Genomic DNA, 22,208 nt, shown 5'->3' on the forward strand with positions numbered 1-22,208 from the left:
TGATCACTGGGTTAAGTGCTTCTATTTTTAGTGTTTTACATAGATGCCAGGGATTTTTTTTTCCTGACAATGCAAGCCTTTTTCCTAAAGTCACTCTCTGCTGTACTTCATTCGCTTATCCGGGATCCAAGTCATAGTTGAAGGAAACTAGAGACAGGCATCCAATAGCAGCAGATGGAAAGGAATTCCTCTGAGGGGGTACCAAGGGAATGGGGGAGTTCCCTGTGCTACCAGGTTGCACTGGGAGCTGGGTTTCTTGTCTCCTTCAGACCTGTGTCCTGAGTCTTACAGGGCTTTATGCTCTCCTGGAATATTTTGTCAGTTGTTCATCAAAAACCAGAAGTAATACGATGATTCTGGGGAGGCTCAAGCCTGAATTTACAACTCTTTCTGTTTTGGCTGAGGACACTGACCACCTCAAGTGACTGGCTGGCACCAAGGCAGCCTTGCATTGCTTGCCAGGATGTCACAGCAGCCCTCCACCTTTTACTCTGTGCAGCAGGCTCTTATTTCTTCTCCACCATATTCATGAGTGCTCACTCTGATTTGAAGCAAATTCAAAATTTCTGCATAATTTTTTGCATTATAGAATATTCTGATTTGGAATATTTTAAAATATTTTATTTTGAAAAGTAAACTTTGGATTATTTTGCCAATGCCATTCTTTGTAAAACTCCTGCATACTTCTGGGAAAGGGGATAGGTCTCCCATAGTTTCAGGTCAGAAGAAGGTATCTTAAGGCAGAGGAACTGTGGATCAGTGTCTCCCGCCTGCTCCCACCGCTGGGGGAGCTCTGATCAGGTGCTTACACCCTGCTGCACCACTCCCTGGCAAAGTTCTCAGACGGTAAAAGCTCAGGGCAGGCACATCCCTTCCCTCCAGGCTCCCTTGAATGCCTGTCCTTACTCTACACTGTGGCATCAGCCTTGTAGCTGGGGTTTCAGTGGGAATTATGGTGATTTCAGCTGGGAAATTTGGCGCTGAGTGCTCTAAAGAAACCTTTTCTTACCCCCATGTTTTCTGTGTGATGTTTTCTTCCTCTAGGATACCGAATCTATGACCTGACAATGAACCCACACTACCAGGTGGAGCTGGCAGTGGGAGAAAAGCTTGTTCTCAATTGTACTGTAAGGACAGAGCTGAATGTAGGGATTGATTTTAAATGGGACTACCCTTCCATCAAGGTAAATCTGTGATGACTTAAAGGTGTCAATGTCACAACAAAACTTGATTTCAGTATAATGTCATTCCTCTCTTTATAATATTGACAAAACAGATGATGATGCACAAATAAATTGCTAGTATATAGAGATGTGCAAAGAGTGACAGGAGGAATAACAGTAAAATTCCCAAACTGCTCTGTCTTTTACAGGAAAAACGTGCCACCATAAGGGATTTGAAAACCACTGCAGGAGAAGTAAAGAAGTTTGTGAGCACTCTTACTATCGAGAGTGTGTCCCTAGGTGACAAAGGTCGATATACTTGTGCAGCATCCAGTGGTCGTATGAACATGAAAAACAGCAGTTACTTCATTATCCATGGTATGGAATCTTCCACTTCAGTTTCGTTTGTTGCTTCAGGTTTGGCATTGTTTACTGGGATGCAGAAGGCATCTGAGTGATGAATCAAGTGACAGGAATGAACTAAGCTTCAGCTATGGTATTTCTCTCATACCCACTACAGGATGGTCTTTATACCACAAGCTTTGCTAATGCTGAGATTTTAAAGTGTTGCTGAAAGCTGTAGAATCCCATAGGAAAATGGCAGTAAAATAAACCAAAGTAAGCCTCTGGTCCTTTTCTCTGCTGACCTCCTTGAGGTCCTGTAAAGCTGAACTTGTGTGGATGACTGTATAAGGGTTGCATGTTCCCACTCCAGGGGAACTTTGGCTCTGCAGGACAAGAGCCTGGGTCGGCATGAATGAAGCTTGGAAAACAACACTTTCAGCTTTTACATTATGAACAGATGAATCAAATTGGTTGTACGGAAATGATGCAGAGGAAACAACGCTGGCTAAGTGCATAAACAAGAACGAGGCCACATCCTACGGCCTTTTCTCAAGCTCCTCTTGGGCACAGCCCCAGTAGCACCACTGGCTTACTTCTAGAAGAATAAGAACAGCTCATTTTTTAATCACCGAGTCAGAGAAAAGGGTTTATATTTTGAAGGAGACTTGTTTTTCTGAGGTTTGATTTCAGGGGTGCAGAATATTACTGGTTTGGGTTTTTTTAATGTTCAAACTTACTATGTGGAGCAGTGATTCAAGACAGACTCAATTTTCTCCTGGGCTCTTTCTTTTTCTCTTCAGGAGCCAAAACAACACCATGTGCTGTAGTGAGTGTACTAGGTATTCATCCATAACATTTTAATCTTAGTCAAAAGGCTAATTGCTGTCTTAGTCAGAATTCAAGTTTTTAATTTATAACAAGTAATATAAATAATTTACAGATATTCTGTGACTGCAACAGTTCAAATACATTCTTGGGAAGAGCCTGAAAGTATCTAACCTTTTCACATTGAAGTTTTCAATACTGTTATATTCTGGAATGTGTAGACCAAGTCTGGTTTATGATAAGTATATATGTGTCTATGTGCACGTGTGTGTGTGTATATATATATATATATATATATATATATATATATATTCAGTCTGGCATGCCATCCTGAGAACTGAACCTCATCTCTGCTTTCCAGAGCTCCTCAGGTGGGGAACCTGGTCCGTTCCTCTGTGCAAGGGAAAGGACTGGGGTTTCATGGTGGGTCTATGTCTCCAGAGCCCAGTTTGGAGCCAGCTGTGTGTTACCAGTGATGTCCTGTCTCTGGCCCCTGTTTTTCTTCTCCTGTTGAGAGTTATGAAAAGCACTTGCACTTTTGTCCTCGTGGAAATGTCATTTAGTTTAATTTTTTTTCCCCCAGAAAGTCCTTTTATTCATCTGGAGAGAATGGAGAATGTGGTTGAGACAAAGCTAGGTGATACAGTCAAAATTCCTGTCCAGTTTAAAGGATATCCTCCACCAGAGGCAAAATGGTAAGAACTAGGACGTAATGTGTTTGGAAAAATGAACAATTCTTTATCAAGAATCAAATCTTAATCTCTAAAGTATTCAAAGTGCTCCATATTTTCTTCAGGTATAAAAATGGAAAAGCCATCAATGCAAATCATACAGTTAAACTTGGCTACACATTAGTGATCACTGAAGCCACTGAAAGAGATGCTGGGAATTACACTGTTGTCCTTACAAACCCTACCAACAAGATGCAGAGGAGACATACATTTACCCTGCTTGTGAATGGTAAGTGTAATATCAAAGAGGTACATTTCTTTCACATGTGGATGTGGTGTATTACCACTCTTAGGGTTAAATCCATCCCAGAGCTATGAAGATTTAAGTGAAGGAAGGGGTGTCCTTGAAATTTGGCTCTGGAAGGGCAGAGGTGGCCCATCTCTCCTGGATCCAGAATGTGCTGGTCAAGAAGCTGCAGGCCCCTGGTGTTGTTGTTGTGATGATACTTAGTGTGGTTTTTTTCTTTGTTTCTGTATATTATTTCTTTGCCTCTGTGTCCTGCTCTTTTCCTGCCCTCCTTGCTGGCCGTGCTTTCAGAGTCCTCCCCCACCCTGCTCCATCCTGGCCTCTCCTGCCTCACCCATCCTTCCTGCCTCACACAAGCCATCCCTCCTCTTCTGCCCTGCCCTGTGCAAACCTCCTCCTCCTCCTTCTCCTCCTCTTCCTCCTTCCCCTATCAGTCCCCCCCAGGAAACAGGCTAGCCCCCATGCTTTGAAGACAGCAGGTCTTGGAAAGGGCAGCAAAGATACATACAGTGGGATCAGGGCTGGGAAATAATATGCATGTAATGGTGGGGCATGGTGGTGGGAATCTGAGGGGTGTGTTTTAAACCAGGGGGTAAAGAAGAGAAATTTTATAGGAGATCCAAAGCATTGCATATTGAGGACCTGATCCTTGAGGTGTTGTGCAGGTTCACCTCTTCCCAGTGTGTCCTTGGAGGTGTTAATTATTGCACTCTGTTGCAGGGCACGGGGTGAATGAGTTGCTGTGTGTCTAACACAGGCACACAGTGCTCACGGGGAGCTGTCAGAGGGAGGTGTAACCCTGTAACCTGCTGCTCTCTCCTTCAGTCCCCCCCCAGATTGGTGAGAACGCGCTCCTGGCATCCGTTGACTCCTACAAGTACGGCTCAACACAGGCACTCACCTGCACCATCTATGCCATCCCACCACCTGCCACCATCCTCTGGCACTGGCAGCTGGAGGAGGAGTGTACTTTCAGTCCCCAGTGAGTGCTAAACCCTTGCCATCTTCTGCTGCTTAAATTTCTCTTGAGGGAGGGTTGGGTTGGGGTATTTTTGGGTGCACACCTTCTCCAGGTGTATTACCACATGCAAACCCAAAGGCTGGTGAATAAATATTGTTGTACTTGTAGATTGTTCCAGGCAGGCTCTGCCAAGGTTGTTGTTGTGGGCAGAGGTAAGGGCCACCCTCAGTGAGGAGCCAGTTGCTGTCATTGCTTTCTTGAGAAGCATCTTGGCTTGCACAGGGTTTCAGACACAGCTATATCTATGCCCACTCCAGATCTCCCCACAGGCTGCAGAGCCAAAACTCCATCCCAAACAGAGGGAATTTGCTGTTTATGCTAATTATGGATCTTTGAGATTTTTTTTTTTCCTTCTTACTCTCCAGTGCTGAGTGTCACAGAGCTCTTTATCTGTGTGAAAGTGTATCTCAGAGGAAGTGCACTGATTGATGTTGGAGAATGATAGAGAGAGTGCCTGACTGAGATTCATGCAGCTTCCCTTATCTGGGCCTGCCATAAGCCCAGATTTCCTTTAAAAAAAAAAAAGCCAGTTAAAAAAAAAAAAAAAAAAGCATTCTTCTTTCCTGTTGTTGTTTTTAAAATGATTTCCACTAGTTTCTTCCTTTGGTGCCTGGTTGTTTCCTACACAATGGCTACTGTCCTCAAGAAATTCTTGTAGGGAGTTCAGTGATTTCTGTGTCTCTCTGTCTTCCTTTGAACTAAATTAACTTGAATCATCCATTTATGAATGGAGGTTTGTTCCCAGAATAGCTGCTTCCCTCCAAGCATCCTGATTGAACTGACACAGGCAGATTAATTAGGAAATTCACCTTTAGGCTTGGGGGTTCCTTATTTTACAGAGCACAAAGGTCTCATAATGTTATAAGATACAATTTAATAGAAGTATTTCCAGAAACATACTTTTCCCTCGTAGATGCATACTGGGAAGCAGTGATGCATCTGATTTATAGATAAATATTTATAGATAAATATCTGCATATTATAAAGGGAATACAAAACCACTTCTTTCAAAGGTGAATATTGATCTTATCTTATGCATCTGTCTCTACTTATATCTCAGGAAAGTTCGCTCAGGAGCCAATCCATACGCATGCAGGAAATGGAAAGTGATCTCAGAAAGAAAGGGAGGGAATCAGGTTGAAATTAAGAACCGAGTTGTTACTATTGCTGGGAAAACAAAGGTGAGCAGGTTTTCTTTTCTGTTTTTTGGGGGATGATGAGCCCTCTTCAGCAGTCCACATAGCTGGGAATATATCACTAGAAATGAGACTCTTTTTCACCTATCACTAAACTTGGGGATCCAATCTCAGTCATGCCATCTCCTGCTGAAGCCAGTAGGCAGGGATATGCACTTTCAAGTACTTTAGCCACTGACCTGATATGAGTCTCTCTTGAGGATCATATATTACTCAGATTTCAGTGCTTTTAGCAATCTGAAGTTTAGTGAGTTAGTCTTGCCAATTAACTTCAACAGGGAGAAGACTGAAGAGCAGAAGTTGTGGGTGCAACATTTATTAATAAATAAACCAAAGTCTGCCTTCTGGATGGGTATTTTTTCTTTTTTTAATTTTGCCTGATTGTTACATACTTAAAGAGAAAAATGTAAACACCAGGAGGGAGCTGTGTTCCCACCATGCCATGGGGTTGTGCTTTGGAGGGATTTTTGGTTGTGAAGGTAGATGCAGAGCACTTTGCTGACGTGTGCCTTAGCACTGATTCTCTATGAAATTGCTCAATTCTTCTTTTGTAGACTGTGAGCACCCTCGTGATTCAATCAGCAAATGTATCTGCTTTGTACAGATGTATGGCTACCAACAGAGCTGGCTCAAGTGAGAGAGTTATTTCCTTCCATGTGACCAGTAAGTATACCTTGTAGAGGACAACCACATGAATTAATGTTTTTTTTGTCTGTTTCACTAGTGATAGGTGCTTCAATGCTGTTGTCTGATTCCTGTCCTCTATAAAATCCTCTAGGATTTTAGGTTAGCCTAAAGGTGTCATAAGGCAGCCTTTAGAATCACCTCCTAACTTCAGCCAAGTGCTTAGTTCTGATGGCATCAGTGGAACGGCAGTCCTGTGAAAATCAGGCAAAATGGGCACTTTTGTCCTGAGAGCAGTATTGGGCTTTTGCAGTCACTTAAAAAAGCTACAGGGAAATTACAGTATTGTCACAAAATGAGAAAAGATATACTGTAAAAGCTAAGACAAACATTTTTGAAACCAGTGGCAGAGTTTGTCTTCTTGAAAATCAGTTGCCATGTTTATATGCTGATTTTTTAATTTTATTCCAAGTCTAAAAGTGAACTATAAGGTAATGTCAAGGATCATCTTAAGTTGCTATAAGTTTCTACAGGAGGAGGAACTGTATTCATTACACAGACCTTCTTTTGATCTGTTTTAAATTTATTGTTTTTAATGAGACTGTACTCTTTAGATGAACGATTGATATTTGTGGGGTTTGTTTCTTCATTTACAATGACTGATTTATTGATTGATTGATTGATTGATTTTTTAAAGTGTTTTGTTTCCTTATTTACAACTGGATAAGATAAGGATAAAGCTGTATTTGTAAAATGACTTTTTCAAGTTAATGTTGGCAACTTAATAGGAATTTCTTCTGTTTTTTTAACTTGCAGGGGGTCTTGAAATAAACCTCCAGCCTCAGAATCAACTCACAGAGAAGGACAACGTGTCCTTGCAATGCACAGCAGACAAATTCACCTTTGAGAAGCTCTCGTGGTACAAACTCAGTGCTCATGCTCCACAGACTCCCTTTGGAGGGCTGCCCATGCCCGTCTGCAAGAACCTCAATGCTCTCCAGAAGCTGAATGCAACAGTTTCAAATATCAATGGTGAAAACGTCACCTTAGAGCTCATCCTCCGTAACATCTCCCTCCAGGATGGAGGGGACTATGTTTGTATTGCCCAGGACAAAAAGGCTAAAACCCAGCACTGCCTGGTGAAACATCTCACTGTTCAAGGTACAGATCTCTTACTGCAAACCAAAATGGGGGGTTGTGCATGAAAATAGCTGCAGTAGTGTCAATTTTTGGTATCTTCAAGCCTTGCACGTGTTGTCTTAATGGTGCACTTGGTTTGTTAAATAGATTTAGACCATTTATTGCAGAACTGGGGCTTGTCCAGGCACCAGGAACTTTCTGTATCACAGTACCAGTGAGGAGACATCGACTGAGCCACAGTGCTCAGCAAGAAGATGAGTTGAGGTCTTGTACAAGTAATGACATGTGTTTAGTTCAATAACTTCTCTATTTTACTTTTCAAAACACATTTGTTGTTCCAGCTGTCAATGAATGTGTGTAACAATAATGCTACTGCTTTGTGTTACTGACTCTTGATTCTCAAGTAGTGCCTATAATTTAAAACTGTAATGAAGTGAGGCTGGTATGCAGGCACAGGCAATGCAAGCTGATAATCAATCAGCTTTTTACACAAATAGTGATGACTTTGCTTTGGGACCTAGATGCCTGGGCTGATGAGGCAGACTGGGGAAGATACCTACATGTTCATGGGATATCCTGAATGACATTTGATGGACCATCAGTGTCAGACTTCTCACAATGATTCTGGAAATAGAAATGTTAGGGAAGCAATTTCTCATTTATTCCCTCTTCCCTCAGCAGCCTGAGCAGTTACAATTAACTTGCAACTAATTTTGCAATCTAAAGCAGTTTACATCAATACTGTCAAAATTTTCTTGGCTGTTACAATTTTTTCATGTCATGTGGAAGTTTAACTAAGATATTAACATGAACACTATGGTTGTTGGTATTACAAAAGGATTTGAGACTTTGTTACTGGGACAAGTGTGTAAAGTTCATCAAGTGCTGTTACTGCAAAAGTGGACATTTTCTTTAAAAGTCAGTAATTCTGCTGTATTTTTGAACCAACAGAGCCCATGGCACCGACCCTTGTAGGAAATCTGGAAAATCAAACAACAAACATTGGTGAAACTATAGAAGTGACGTGCACAGCAAATGGCATTCCCCCTCCAAATATAATGTGGTTCAAAAATAATGAAACCCTCATTGAAGATTCAGGTGAGGATTCCTCCTTTGCTATGAATTTTCTGTCACCTAAGGTTTTTTTTCATGGGGCTCACTGCTGATTTTCACCATGAAAAGTTTAATTTTGAATTTTTAACATAAAGTGGCATAGCAGAAGTAAGAATCATGATTTTTTTTCCAGGTATTGTTTTGAAAGATGGAAACAAAACACTAACCATACGTCGAGTGAGGAAAGAAGATGGAGGGCTATATGCCTGCCTTGCCTGCAATGTCCTAGGATGCAGAAAAGCAGTGGCTTTTTTTTCAGTGGAAGGTTAGTGTTGGCTTCTTTTCAGATTGTGCATGAAATCTTTATTAATCAGTAAAAGGAAAGTCTGCTGGCTATCCTTATCAGAAACCTGAAAATATACCATGAGATTTGTGAGAAGTCCTGACTGTTCCTATCACAACCAAATTGGGTGCTGTCATAATCATCATAATCCCAGCTGTTGAGACTGACACTTTCTTCTCCACAGTGTTGTTTGCTGCTTTTCAACTAAAGCTGAATCTATCTTACTTGTGGTTGCAAAGAAAACTCTGCCAGTTTGTATTGTATGCAAACCTATACAACCTGTATACTTAAACCTGCAGATATCCTGGGGCATCTCTATTGCCTTGGTGGTTTTTAGCAGTTGTAACTTTTAAAACCAAAGTCACTGCTGTCACATTGAAAAAAATGGAGTGAAGCCTTTGTGCACTCTGTTGTGGTTACCATCCCATTTTGGTGATTGTAACAGTTTAGGTTAGGGGGCCTTAGTCCACCAAGCTCTTAAAGTATAATTTGTGAGACCCATCTCTCACTTGTTCCAGTTCTATTACAGCACACTGCAATGTAATTCACAGTGCTAACCAATACATCCTAACAAGAGCTTAGTCTGCAGCCTGAATATCTGGAACCATGATGGACTTTCCACCAAGAGTTGCAATGGGAAACCTCATACTAAAAGCTCCTTGCCTTTGACATTACTACATCTGCAAAATGTAGTCAGTCCTTCACAGATCTCTATCTTATAGAACAGGGTGATTGTATGATTTGTTCCATTAAGGTAATTAAAGCAATATCCTGTCATTCTTATAGGTCCCATTAGGATATTAATATACTGGGCAATATGTTTACATCAGGTGAAAATTATCTGCAGCTGACATCAATATGGATTTCAGTTGATGTGGTAAATATGGCGGGAGCATGTCCATAAAAGTTGGAAATCTGTGTAGGACAAAGTGTTTCCCTCCAGGAAAGTTGTAGTGAAGCTCTTTGGGGTCATGCAATGGAGTGTGCTGCTGAGGAGGAAAATCTGTGTGGTGCAAAGGAGGAAATATGGGAGCACAATGTGGCAAATGGGAGCTGAAGAAGAGAGCTGCTCCAATGCATTAATAGATGTTCAAGTGGTATCTGCCAGAGACTGTTTTACTGGTCAAGGGATGTTGTAAATAAGATCATGTTTTCATGTGTTCTTGTAGAACCACGTTTTTTCATGCCTAAGTGAAGGATGTGAAGAGACAAGACAGGGCTTGTTCTCTGGGTCATTCTCACAGAACTTTATATGACAGGGTTGTTTTTTGTTTTGTTTTGGGTTTTTTTTGTTTCTGCAGAAAGAATAATTAATTTTGAGTTTTCTAAACCAATGATCTAGTCTTAAAACATAAAATTTTATTTTTTTCATATGTACAGCAAGTTCATCTGAACTGTCCCTGGAACAAAGCTCATGCTAAGAAATTGGGTGCTGTGTAAAACAGCATGAAACTAAGCCAAATATTCCAATCTAAAAACCCCAAGCTTTTTGTTTTGTTTGTTTTCATTTTCCTTGCTCCACGTTGCACTTTTTAAATGAACCTTCAAAACAAGGACCTCCATTCTCTTCTTTAATGAATGAACAAAACCAATACACTTCCAACTATCACTCAGATATTCATTTATTTCTTCCCAGGCGCTGAGGAGAAAACAAATCTGGAGCTCATTATCCTTATTGGCACTGCAGTGATTGCCATGTTCTTCTGGTTGCTTCTTGTAATCATCCTCCGGACCGTTAAGCGGGTAATGAAAAAATTCTCCCACTGTCCTATCAGCACTGGTCTTGCATGACAAATGAGAGCTGACTTGGGGCCTTTTGTGTTGTTCCTTTCCATTGTTCTTAAATCAACAGACACATTTTTTCTCTCCATGCTCTAAGGTTCTTGCATGGAACTGGGGGCACAGAGATTTTTTTTTAATTGAACAGGCCTTTGCAAGAGAGAAAATGGTTCAGATGGTTTTGTTTATTAGGAAAAAAACCCCCACAAAAGTGAAAGTAATTAATGATGGTCACACTAACAATGACATGGCGTAGGAAAATGGTAGCCTAACATTTATGGGAAATGGGTAAAACACTACAAAGCGAGAAAACGGCACTTTGTTCACATATCTCCAGCAAAAAATCTGTGCAACTATAACTAATACCATTTTCCAGGCCAACGGGGGGGACATGAAGACTGGGTACTTGTCAATCATCATGGATCCTGATGAAGTCCCCATAGACGAGCACTGCGAGCGGCTCCCGTACGATGCCAGCAAGTGGGAGTTCCCCAGAGACCGGCTGAAGTTAGGTGTGTCCTCACTGCACCAGCCCTCTGGGGGTACTGCACCCAGCCCTGGGGGCAGGGGGTTTTGGGTCCTGGCTTGCCATGAGGCTGCCCTGATGCAGGACCACCTGGTGGGCTGCCTGGTTTTGTAGGATATAATTCGTCCTCTCCTTGTTATGAGCCCTCTGTTGATTTCCAATGTATAAATTCAGTTTACATTTGTTGTTTATTCTGCATCTTTTGCCCACCCTGCCAGGCAAATAAATCAGAGTCTGTTCATCTTTCACTTCAAGGTAAACCTCTTGGGCGTGGAGCTTTTGGCCAGGTCATAGAAGCAGATGCATTTGGGATCGACAAAACTGCTACCTGCAGAACTGTGGCAGTCAAAATGCTTAAAGGTAAAAATTATGACTAAAACTTCACTTTAAATAGATAATGTAGAGGTAATTGCCAGTCCTATAACCAATAGATAGAAAATAATTAAAATGTGTGCACCAATGATGCATACAAGCTTAGCTTAGCAGTTGGTGTCATGAAGCAGTGATCAGGGAAAGTTCCTACCTTTACCTCATCAATAAGTGGATCAATGTGTCTGTGGTTTCTTAGCCATTGCTTTATAGATCTACTCAGGTTCAGAATACAACCTTACTCCTGCAAACAATTTTTGCCTTATGCAGCCTGGTAGGGAGCTTTCTGCAAGTCTCAGACAGTGGCTTAGGCAGGCTCCAAAAATGAGTAATAGTTTTGAACAGTTTTCTCCTCACTTCAAATCATATTATAGTGCCTCACATTTGCCAGAGGAAAGTTGTGGTTCCCAGGCACACTGTTTCTGAGGAGGATGTAGCTTGGGCAGCACAGTGGATGTGCCAGCAGCCAGAGGCTGTATCCCACCCTGTGCTGTACTGGAGGAAGGGTGGGAAAGCTGAGGGATTTCTGACAGCACAGTGTGAGCAGTCACAAGCAGAGGCAAACCCTGTTACAGGGGATGAGCATGCAGTAATGAAAACAAAAATAAGAAAGCCCTGTCCCTCCAGCTTCCTTGTCCTCAGGCAGCCTGCAGAGAGATGCCTCCTTCACCCTTCTCTCACCACTCCTTCATCTCTATCCTCTGCCCCTTCTGTCCCACGTTTTCAGGCTTTTGTAGGCTGCATAGTCTGGCATATTTGGCTTTGACCCTGTCTCCCCCAGTCCATGGACCCATTGGACCCTTACTGTGGACCCCAGCAAAGGCCATGGGACACTGTTTCTAGCTCTTCTTTGCTGCAAGGGCCAAATGTCAGAGTACAAACTGCTTGAAAGGTCTGTTGGAAAAAAAAAATCTGCTAATCTGGATTGTTTGTGTCCCTCTTCTGATTTACAGCCCTTGGCAAAGTTTCAAAAATGTTTAAAAGCAGAGCAAAACCAACACTGTCATGCCTAGCTTTCATCAGTGTTGTGCAGCAAAGCTCATCCAGGCTACCAACCAACAAAAGTCCCTAGAAAGGCTGGCAAAATAATGGAAAATAATGCAGAGTAGGGGAAAACCTTTCTGTCTGTGATGCTCCTAATCTGTGTTGTTTTACCTTTACAGAGGGTGCAACACATAGTGAGCACAGAGCACTCATGTCAGAGCTGAAGATCCTCATTCATATTGGCCATCATCTCAATGTTGTCAATTTACTTGGAGCCTGCACAAAACCAGGAGGTGAGTAACTTCTCAGTAGGTGGAAAGGTGCTAATTGAAGCCCTATTTCTGCCATTTCTGATGCGTAGAAAATTGATTTTCAAAATTAAGGTATGGAAGAAATTTTCTTCTTTATTAAAACAGACATTTATGTAAGAATGAATGGGGCCAGAGGTGGAATAAGGGCTCAGAAGCTGAGTTCTACATCCAGCTTCATCCTTAGTTGCTCTATCACTGCTTTTCTGTACCTCAGATCCACTCTTACAGTGGACACCCCATGTGTAACAGACTTTGGGTTTGAGTCTAGTGCCAGACTTAAAAAGTTGGTCTACCGTGCTGTTGCTGGCTGTGACTTGCTTTGGGTGGGCTGTGGGTGCCCCTGTGAGTTTTTAGTGGGGTAGATTGCACTTTAGCCTTTGCTCAGGGTGAATGAACCTATTTTTACTTTATAATGGGGGACAGATGTTTTGTTTAACAAATCCAGGACTACACATTAATTTGGAAGAAATTCAGTGTAAAGTAACTCAGTAATAATATTTCAGGGAAGCTGACTTGTTGGCTTACTCTGGGATCAGGATTTAATTTGTAAAGTTCCATGACAGAAGTGCAGTACTTGAAGGAAACCTAAACCATAAATATTTCTTTCCTTGTTTATTGCATAGTAAAATAGACACGGCAAGTATCTGGAACCTAAGATGGAAATTTATCATTGTAGCATATGCCTACATGAAGCAATTTGAGCATGAAGTATCACATTTGGACAGTATAGTAAGGCAACTATGTCTGAAACTGAAATTCCTATTTTAAGTTTTTAGGACTTAAACTACCCACACAAAAATGCATGGATAATGCATAATGTGAGTACTTTATTGCAGCTGACTGGTTAATTGCACTGAAGTTCATTCAGATATGTGTGTCACATCCTTACAATGTGAATTAGCACAAGCAGTTATTGACACTTGAAGTGTCAGCTCAGCACCATAGATTTTCATGTGTGAAGATAGGTCTATGATTTTCAAAAGCATGTACTTTCTTTTTCTTCCCTATATATCAGAGAAGGAATCATCTCCCTGCTTTGATTAGTTTTTGTTTGCTTTTTTTTATTATTACTGGCATTTTAAAAAACCTCTGAGTAGTTGAATGTTTTTGCAATGTATGTATCTGTAGCCACAAATTCTGCTATTATATAAGGTGGGATATAAATGGTCTTTCTAAGGAATTGCTTTGTGTGCTATCCAGGCCCACTCATGGTGATTGTGGAATATTGCAAATTTGGAAATCTGTCAGCTTACCTACGGAGCAAGAGGAGTGAATTTGTCCCTTACAAGGTAAGGAGTCAAGGTCAACAGCATAATGTGTGATTTGGTTGGTTTTTTCCACACACAATGTTTCTGTTTCTATTGTTAATTGTGGTGGCATCCTTGGGGACAATTAATATCTAGTTATTCTCATGGGAATGAGAGATGGCAAAGACATCAGAGGTACTCTAGTCTTTCCCCTGTCCCCTGCAATGTAATTCTTTTGTTATTGTTAGCTTAAAATGTGCAAAGGAACTGGGCTTCCACTGTTTCCCTTGGCAGGTTATTCTGCACTTGGCCGTATCTGTCATGAAGCTTTTCCTGATTATCAGACTGAATTTTTTCCCTTCTTAATTAAGCTCCAGACCACCTTAAATAACTGAACTCCCTGACTAGCTTATATATCCATCACCTATCAGTAGGCATCTTCTGGCATGTGATTATGCTTTCTGCTATCCCCTTGGCTTATTGCTAAACCAGGCTACACATTTTTTTTTTCTGTTAATAATTTTGTATATCATGAGTTTACATTCAGCTTTTCACCTCCTGAGTCCTTTGCAAAGGTGAATTCCCACCACAACAGCCCCTTTTTGCACTCTGCTTTGAAAGGGGAGTGAGGATGGGACTGGCGTTTTCAAACTCATTTCTGGTCACCTCTGCGAGAGGATCTGATTTCTGGAGAGGGCTGGGAGGATCCATCTCCTCCAAGGCTCACATTGCTGGATGCAGAGCATGGCTGCAGGTACCCAGCACTGAGCAGAATGTTTAGGATACTGCCCTTTTAACCCAGGACCAGGAGGGAGGCTCCTGAGCTGTGCTCTGCCGTGATGCTGCCGACCTGAACCCCAGTCTTCCTGCAGCTGCTCTGTTTAGATAAGAGCTTCTTCAAACTGCTTGTCAGTTCTCCAGGGGGTTATTTTTCTTTATCCTTGGAGTCATTGTTTACTATTTTATATTGGCAAAGGCAACTCACTGCATCCTCTTGTGAGTAAAAAGGATAAACAAATATCTGAGAGGCCTTGAAGGAAGAGGCAGGGTTTCAAAAGGCTGCTGACCCTTGCTTACACAAGCTGTGGGGATGGGAATCAGCAACGGAAAAAAACAGCCCTGCCAGGGGAGATAAGTTAGAAACTGAAGCAGGAGAAAATGGAAATGTGGTGGAGAAAGACTGCAGGGCTGGCATCCTCCCTAGAGGCATTTGGTCGCTTAGAGGAAGAGGGGCATAAATCAGTTTGTGAGGGCTGCTAGGGTTTTGTCCAAGGTAGAAGTTTAGCAAAAGGTCTTTGCAGTATTTGGAGGTAAAGCTGTAGCAGTACAGAGAGGCTGAAGAGGGGTTTGGCAGCCTCCATGCATGCTTCACAAGTAGTGAGCACCAGGGGGCTGAGCAGGTCAGCTAGCATTTATTCCCAAGCATGTATATGTGTTGATGGGGGGCAGCTGGGAGGATGTGGGAGCAGGATAAAGCCATGCTGTTGATTAGCAGAGGGTGCTTGAGCTGGTGAGTCTGTGTGGCCATGGGCTGGAGTTTGCTGGTGCTGTTACTGCACCAACCCAATGCCCCAGCTGGCCTGGACCCAGGTGTCCTGTCATGCCAGTGCTGGGCTGCCCTCCCTGCCTTCAGTGGGGCCCATGGCACAGAGCACAGGGAGTGTCATTGCCTGTTCTAAGGAAGATTCTGGCACACTTTCTGTTTCTGATATCTCTTACCCTCCTCTCACATTTCTAGACCAAAAGTTCAAGGTTTCGGCAGGGGAAGGAGAACTATGTTGGTGATGTCTCTGTGGACCTGAAGAGACGGCTGGACAGCATTACGAGCAGCCAGAGCTCAGCCAGCTCGGGCTTTGTGGAGGAGAGGTCCTTGAGTGATGTGGAAGAGGAGGAAGGTAGGATATGTCTTCTCCTAGTGTTGGTACAGCTGTCATTGATGTGGGCTGATAAGGGACATTGGAGACCACAAGATTTCCAAAGCTCTCAAAACTGTGGGCAAGGTAGTTCCTGGGTAACCAAAGTTCTCGAGCTATGGATTATCTAGTTGAGCATTTCAAGTCCCTCAGCCCAACACCCAGGTAATGTCATGTCTGAAAAGGGGGCATTCTTAGTGCATTGACTTTTGGAGACCCATCTATTTAGCATCCTGGTGTCTTCAGAGAAAATGACAGAGCACAACCTCTGAAGGAAGGGCAGAGAGGGACGTGCCAAGGCACTAACTGAATTTTCTCAGAGTTTACCCAGAAGTTAAAATATCATTAAATGCCATCTGCTTCAGTGCTTAGTAGCAGAGAGGTTGATTTGCCTTCCTTTTGCACATGTTGTCTGCCAGGAACAGGAAGCCTGATTAAGCCACTCATTCACAGCCTCCTCTGGTTTACATACCTTGTGCAGCAGTTTCACTGATGTATTTGCCATGTTCTCCTTTGGCAGAGACAGCATGAAGTGCTCTGTGCTGCCAGCATGTTTCAGAGACTGCTAATTTCAGCAGGTGGTGGGATTGGACTGGTTAAGGGGGAGGCTATAGCTCAATTGCCTGTACCTTGACTTCCACTAAAAATCATTTAGTGCATTGAATACGTTAACAGAGAGGATGATCTTGTGGCTTCAGTGTGTTCCTAATAGATAAGGTCAGGCATGCACTTTACACATTTAGACGCCATTTTGGACCTTTTCAGATCTCTTTGGTATAACCACTGACCCTTTGAGCTGTGGTGTTGTAAGCAGTATGTAAACTTAAAACAGGCCTTGAGATGAGGGTTTTAGCCACCAGTGTTAGTTCTTTGTGAATTCCTAAGTATCAAGAGCTGAGCAAACTCACTGAGTTGTTCATTTCAGGAGGAACTAAATACCTAGGTATCTTTGTTTGGTACTTGAGTACATAATTCCTCCAGGTCACTTGAAGATGAGGTTAGGCTGCTTCTACCCCAAATCAGCAGGGATTTTTGCTAATTTCAAGCCTTTATTCTCATGGAATATCCTTCCCCTGAAGGACTAGGTGGAGCCTCCCTCTCATGGGTTTCCAAATTAATCTGTTGGAAAAATAGCAAGCCTTTCCTGTCCTAGGAACTTGTGATCTGAGTTTTGGTTGTTTTTCTTTTGAGATTGTTTTGCAAATCTTTCCACTGGTGGGAAATCTGGAAATAAGCAAGGAGGCCTGGGGTATAACCCATCATTTTGAAGTTTATTTTACACAGGTCTAGACCAGTATAAAATGGGTTGTTAGTGAAAATTATACAGCCAAAAAAAAGGCTCTGTTTGCACTTCCACTTCAATGCGGCATAAGGTTAAGATGGAATTTTACCTAAGATGCAGTTATGGGTGAAATCAGTGACAAAGGGCATGTTTGACTGTTGTCTGATTCTTTGCAGCTGGTCCTGAAGACCTTTGCAAGAACCCTTTGACCATGGAGGACCTCATCTGTTACAGCTTCCAGGTGGCAAGAGGAATGGAGTTCTTGGCTTCACGCAAAGTAAGGAACTTCTCAGGAAGAGTGGCGTGTTATTTATTTAGCTGTAGGAAATAGTGCTGTAGGTCTATAGAAGGAAACAGCATGTTCATCTTTGGACTAAAAGTCATGCACAGCATTTTCTTTTTGCCCTAAGACATACCCAGATCATTAATACTACAGAGTGAAACAGCCCATGCATTTATTGCCATGAATGTTAGTGATCTGTATAAGGTTTGTGGGTCACTGATTTATAGAAGAATGATTAAGTAGTTGAAGGAGGGAAGCTGACTTATGGGGATGATTTGAGGGATGATTATGAGGGAATTACAGGGACAAATCCCTGGTAGCCGAAGTTGACCTAGAGTAGAAGAGTTTGCTCTGAGGAGTTTGCTGGTAATCTGTACACTGGGATTGGAAGGGCAATGTGAGGAGAGGTGATACTCACCTCTGAAATTTCATGGATGACCCCTTGGAGAATCTCTTGTGAAAGACGCCCTGGCAGTCAATAGTACTTCAGCTGCATTTTGGCCTTCTAGAAGTGCTTTTCTGTGATTTGATCTTAAATACGTGTAGCACATGTTTTAAAGGATGTAAATTCCAAAGAGAACAGGGAATTGCCTGCATCTGCGTAGAAGCAAAAAGTACTTAGAAATAGGAAAAGGAAGTAGAGCAGAGAATAGAGCACTGCTCCAGAGTGCAGGCTAGATGTTCAAGAACAGACTTCAGTGCCTTTTCTAAAAACATACATTTGTCTACATTTTAGACACCCTGGTTGGTGTGTATACATGGAAGAATGTCTTTCCAGGATCTGTATTGTTAGGCCTAAAAACAAATCTGCAGCCACTTTCAGAGCCTGCCTTTTTTACTTCAAGATACTGAGGCTTGAGTTTTGAAGTCTTTGGGTTGTTAGCTAAGCAGTTGTTCTGCATAGGTAAGGGCACAGCCTTTTCTGTCCGCAGAACACTGATTAGTTTGTGTTGGAATCAAACTGGTGTTTTAGCATGGTATGTTTTTCAGAGAAAGAGTGCAGTACAAAGACTGGAGTGAACTAAAGGTAATCAGATCTGAACCTGTGTTGTGTCAGCTTCTTAGGGTAATTAATTAGCTAACTTCAAAGGCCCTCTCTGCATAGTGGATAAACAGATGTATGTTTGGACTTGGCAACACAAGTCTCCCTGAGCCAAATCAGTTGTGACCATCAGAGCACTTAAAATCAGTAACTGTTGATGCTGAGGTTTCTTTTTCTTAAAAGGTTTTAAGAATTATCTGGCCTTTGAGGGTAGGAGGACACACATGTGAAAGAGATCAGGCCTGTGGATGGAGCTGTGATGACCAGCAGTGTATGAAGTTGTTTACTTCTCTTTGCAGTGCATCCACAGGGACCTGGCTGCTCGCAATATCCTCTTGTCAGACAATAACGTGGTCAAAATCTGTGATTTTGGCTTGGCTCGAGACATCTACAAAGACCCAGATTACGTCAGGAAAGGAGATGTAAGTTTCAGGTTCTCTATTTGAGAGAGAATTAATACAAAATGAAAACTCCTTTTTTTTCCACCTTAAATGGGTTTGTGGAAACTCCGTGTTTTGCTAAATTGTGATACCTTTTTGTTTACGAAATCCTTTCAGGCCAGACTACCCCTAAAATGGATGGCACCAGAAACCATTTTTGACAGAGTATATACCATTCAGAGTGATGTATGGTCCTTTGGAGTTCTCCTGTGGGAAATATTTTCATTAGGTGAGTCACTTTAATTTTACTGAGCAATCTTAAATTTTAAACAACAGAGTCTGGTCAAGGTGTTCTTGGATCATCTTTAGCATTTAGTTTACATCTTGAAAATTTCCCATCAAAAAGAAATACTTGAATTCCCCTAAAAATGCAAGCGTGGGAATGTGGACTTGAAATGCTGCTTCATACAATTTCAGTATGTGATTATTTGCCTCATTTACTCATCAGTTGCCACTGCCATCATAAATATAAATTGTTTGCACATCCAAATATCCTGAATTACCTTATTAACTCAGGACATAGCAAATTATTTGTTTGAAAATTAATCCTGGATTTTAAGAGTCTCATGCATTAAAAATTATTGGTGCTCTCATTTTAGGTGCATCACCATACCCTGGAGTAAAAATTGATGAGGAATTTTGCAGAAGACTGAAAGAAGGAACAAGAATGAGAGCACCAGACTACACAACACCAGAAATGTGAGAAACTGTTCTTCTAGCTGCTCACATTTATCCCACATCAGTATCAGGTGTCTGAGCAAGACATAGGTGCTGTTTTCTTTATACTGATATTTTAATGGCCTTTGCCCTTCTAGGTACCAAACAATGCTGGATTGCTGGCACGGAGATCCTAAGCAGCGACCAACATTTTCAGAGCTAGTGGAGCACCTGGGCAATTTACTGCAAGCCAATGTCCGTCAGGTACATGAAATCTGTTCTTTTGCTGCTGAAATGACCAGCTGAGCCCTGCATGTCCCAACAGCCACTATGAAATCCCATGGCTGGGTATTGTCTGCTGGAGCCACCGGGGAGCCTGGACTGCTTCCACTACTCCAGTTATTGACCAGCAGCTGGGGCAGCTTTCAGAGAAGAATGACTTGGGAGGGAAAAATTGCAAAGGTCTGCTGTAGTAACCAAAAAGCCACCTTGCCCTGCAAGCAAGGGCTTCCCATGAGACCACCACTGCCATTTCTTAGCTGCCTTGCTGGGGAGTTGTTGGCACAGCCTCAGTTCCCTGCTCTGCTGCCAATTTCTCTGCAAACTACAGAGGCATTTTGTCTGGTAGTTCCTGTTGACCTCATTGTGCCAAAGATAGATATCTTAGCATATGTGAGGATGTGGGATGCAGTGTTTTTAAGACAAGTGTTGGAAGATGAGGATGCCTGTCAGCATCTCCATGCAGATAAGTGTATTGTCTTCTCCAGTGTACAGGCACTATGGTAAGAGAGCCTGTTCCTTCCAGGTGGGGTACGTGGGCTTCACTCCCTCCTGGGCTCTCCATCCTGTGGCTCCCTTTTCAGGCACCACAAATGTGGACAAGGCCAGGGCACTAGTTGTGAGCACTCACATGAAGGAGGCTTGATTTTGCCACATGCTTTCCTGTTAGGCTGGTTTTCCCTTTCCAGTCTCTATTGGCAGTGATGGGAATTACCTGTCCCTCCAAAGAATCGTGTCTTCTTTAGGTATCAAAACAGAAAGGTTAGAATTTTCTACAGAGCAGCTTGAATCTTCTGTATCACAGAACTACAGAATGCCTGAGGTTGGAAGAGATCTCTGGAGGTCCAAGCCCATGCTTAGGCACCTAGAGTTGATTGCCCAGGACCATGTCCAGGTGGGGTTTTTAATATCTTCAAGGATGGAGACTCCACAGCCTCTCTGGACAGCCTGTGCCAGTGTTTGGTCACTCACAGTAAAAAACTTCCATCCTTGTATGTTCAGAACATACTTTATATATATTAGCTACCGTCATTGGATTGCTAATGATTTAGACTCTTTGTAATGGACTATAGTGTACTGTGACTATAAAAGACAAATATAATTTACTGTCTGATAACTAATAGCTAATTTCACATGTGTCATACTGTAGTCGAAAAGGGATTAATGCAAAAACATTAGAGAAAAGTGGGAACCTACAAAATGATTTCTAATGGGACTATGAATAGATATGCAGTACTAAAAGATGCATAATCCATTTTCTCTTGTCATACTTTAGAGCAGAAATGTGAACAAGTAGAATAAATTTTGAACAATGTTATTGTTGTTATTCATATCATTAGATGCCAAAATATTGATAGAAAACTTCCTTTTTTCCTGTCACCATTTCATTCTTTTTTCATTTACTTATTATAATTAATTTAGGCTTTATGATTCAGACACTGCAGTCCAACTCAATCTCACTTTCAGTTTTAAGTTATCTTTTTTCCCCTCAGGATCATGTTCTTCGTGTCATTGCAATTCAACCATTAGTAATTTTTTTTTTTTTTATTTCAAAGACATTAGGAGAAAGTTCAATTTATGCATTATGTTACAGTATGACATATATAAATATTTTTTAATTGAAAACTACTTGGCAGTGGCTCTTAGAAAATTTCCCTCTTTTAATGAAGCTGCTCCTGTGAGGCTGGTATAATGCTCATAGCTTAATAAAACAACAAGCTAGCTCTGTTGGACTGATGAGTTTTCCACATACATATGTGCAGCTGTTTATGTATGTGTAGCTCTGTAGCTTTATTTAATTTTTGTATTTTTTCACTGCATTTTACAGGATGGTAAAGACTACGTTGTCCTTCCTTTGTCAGTATCACTGAATATGGAAGAGGATTCGGGTCTCTCTCTCCCAACTTCACCTGCTTCCTGTAGGGAGGAAGAGGAAGTCTGTGATCCTAAATTCCATTATGACAACACAGCAGGAATTAGGTATTTTATATGGTGGACATCCTACTGGGGCCCCTGGGCAGGTTTTGTTCATGCTGGGGGCAGGGAAAATGAAAGGAAGAGACTTCAGCTGCCTGGTCCATATTTAACCTCCTCCATAGAGATAAGGATGCATCTGTGGAGTTTTTGTATGCAAAAACTAGTTTCTTACCTCCCCAAATGCTAGAATTTTTTTTGCTACCTTTTCAAGGTTTGAAATTCATATAAAAAAACCCAAAACTGACAAGATTATTTGTTGGGTTTTTTTTAAGGTCCAAAAGTAATACAAAATTTTACCAGTCTAATGCAGTTGTGTTCACTCTCTTGTCTTGCAGCTTCCTGAATTATGAATGGTAATAGCTGTATCTCTAACAATGTCTCTGGCATTTCCCATCCTAAAGTGAAATTTTGTTGAATAGATCATAACTGAT

The 22,208-nt window shown here is 41.8% G+C and overlaps 1 protein-coding gene across 2 annotated transcripts in view; it reads left to right on the forward strand.

Moving 5' to 3' along the window:
- Positions 1–22,208, forward strand: part of KDR (kinase insert domain receptor) — a 32,088-nt gene that overhangs the window by 4,241 nt on the left and 5,639 nt on the right. For both annotated transcript variants that reach the window (XM_071743519.1, XM_071743518.1), the window contains exons 6-27: positions 1,045–1,184; positions 1,373–1,541; positions 2,917–3,028; positions 3,130–3,293; positions 4,137–4,293; positions 5,393–5,513; positions 6,083–6,191; positions 6,969–7,313; positions 8,244–8,390; positions 8,539–8,670; positions 10,325–10,431; positions 10,844–10,979; positions 11,249–11,353; positions 12,526–12,639; positions 13,858–13,946; positions 15,643–15,799; positions 17,276–17,376; positions 18,724–18,846; positions 18,982–19,093; positions 19,464–19,563; positions 19,680–19,785; positions 21,629–21,780. In XM_071743519.1, the coding sequence (XP_071599620.1) occupies positions 1,045–1,184; positions 1,373–1,541; positions 2,917–3,028; positions 3,130–3,293; positions 4,137–4,293; positions 5,393–5,513; positions 6,083–6,191; positions 6,969–7,313; positions 8,244–8,390; positions 8,539–8,670; positions 10,325–10,431; positions 10,844–10,979; positions 11,249–11,353; positions 12,526–12,639; positions 13,858–13,946; positions 15,643–15,799; positions 17,276–17,376; positions 18,724–18,846; positions 18,982–19,093; positions 19,464–19,563; positions 19,680–19,785; positions 21,629–21,780 (2,998 nt within the window). The remainder of the gene's footprint in view (positions 1–1,044; positions 1,185–1,372; positions 1,542–2,916; positions 3,029–3,129; positions 3,294–4,136; positions 4,294–5,392; positions 5,514–6,082; positions 6,192–6,968; positions 7,314–8,243; positions 8,391–8,538; positions 8,671–10,324; positions 10,432–10,843; positions 10,980–11,248; positions 11,354–12,525; positions 12,640–13,857; positions 13,947–15,642; positions 15,800–17,275; positions 17,377–18,723; positions 18,847–18,981; positions 19,094–19,463; positions 19,564–19,679; positions 19,786–21,628; positions 21,781–22,208) is intronic.

The sequence above is a fragment of the Heliangelus exortis genome, chromosome 4 (assembly GCF_036169615.1).
Source record: "Heliangelus exortis chromosome 4, bHelExo1.hap1, whole genome shotgun sequence".
Classification (NCBI taxonomy): domain Eukaryota; kingdom Metazoa; phylum Chordata; class Aves; order Apodiformes; family Trochilidae; genus Heliangelus; species Heliangelus exortis.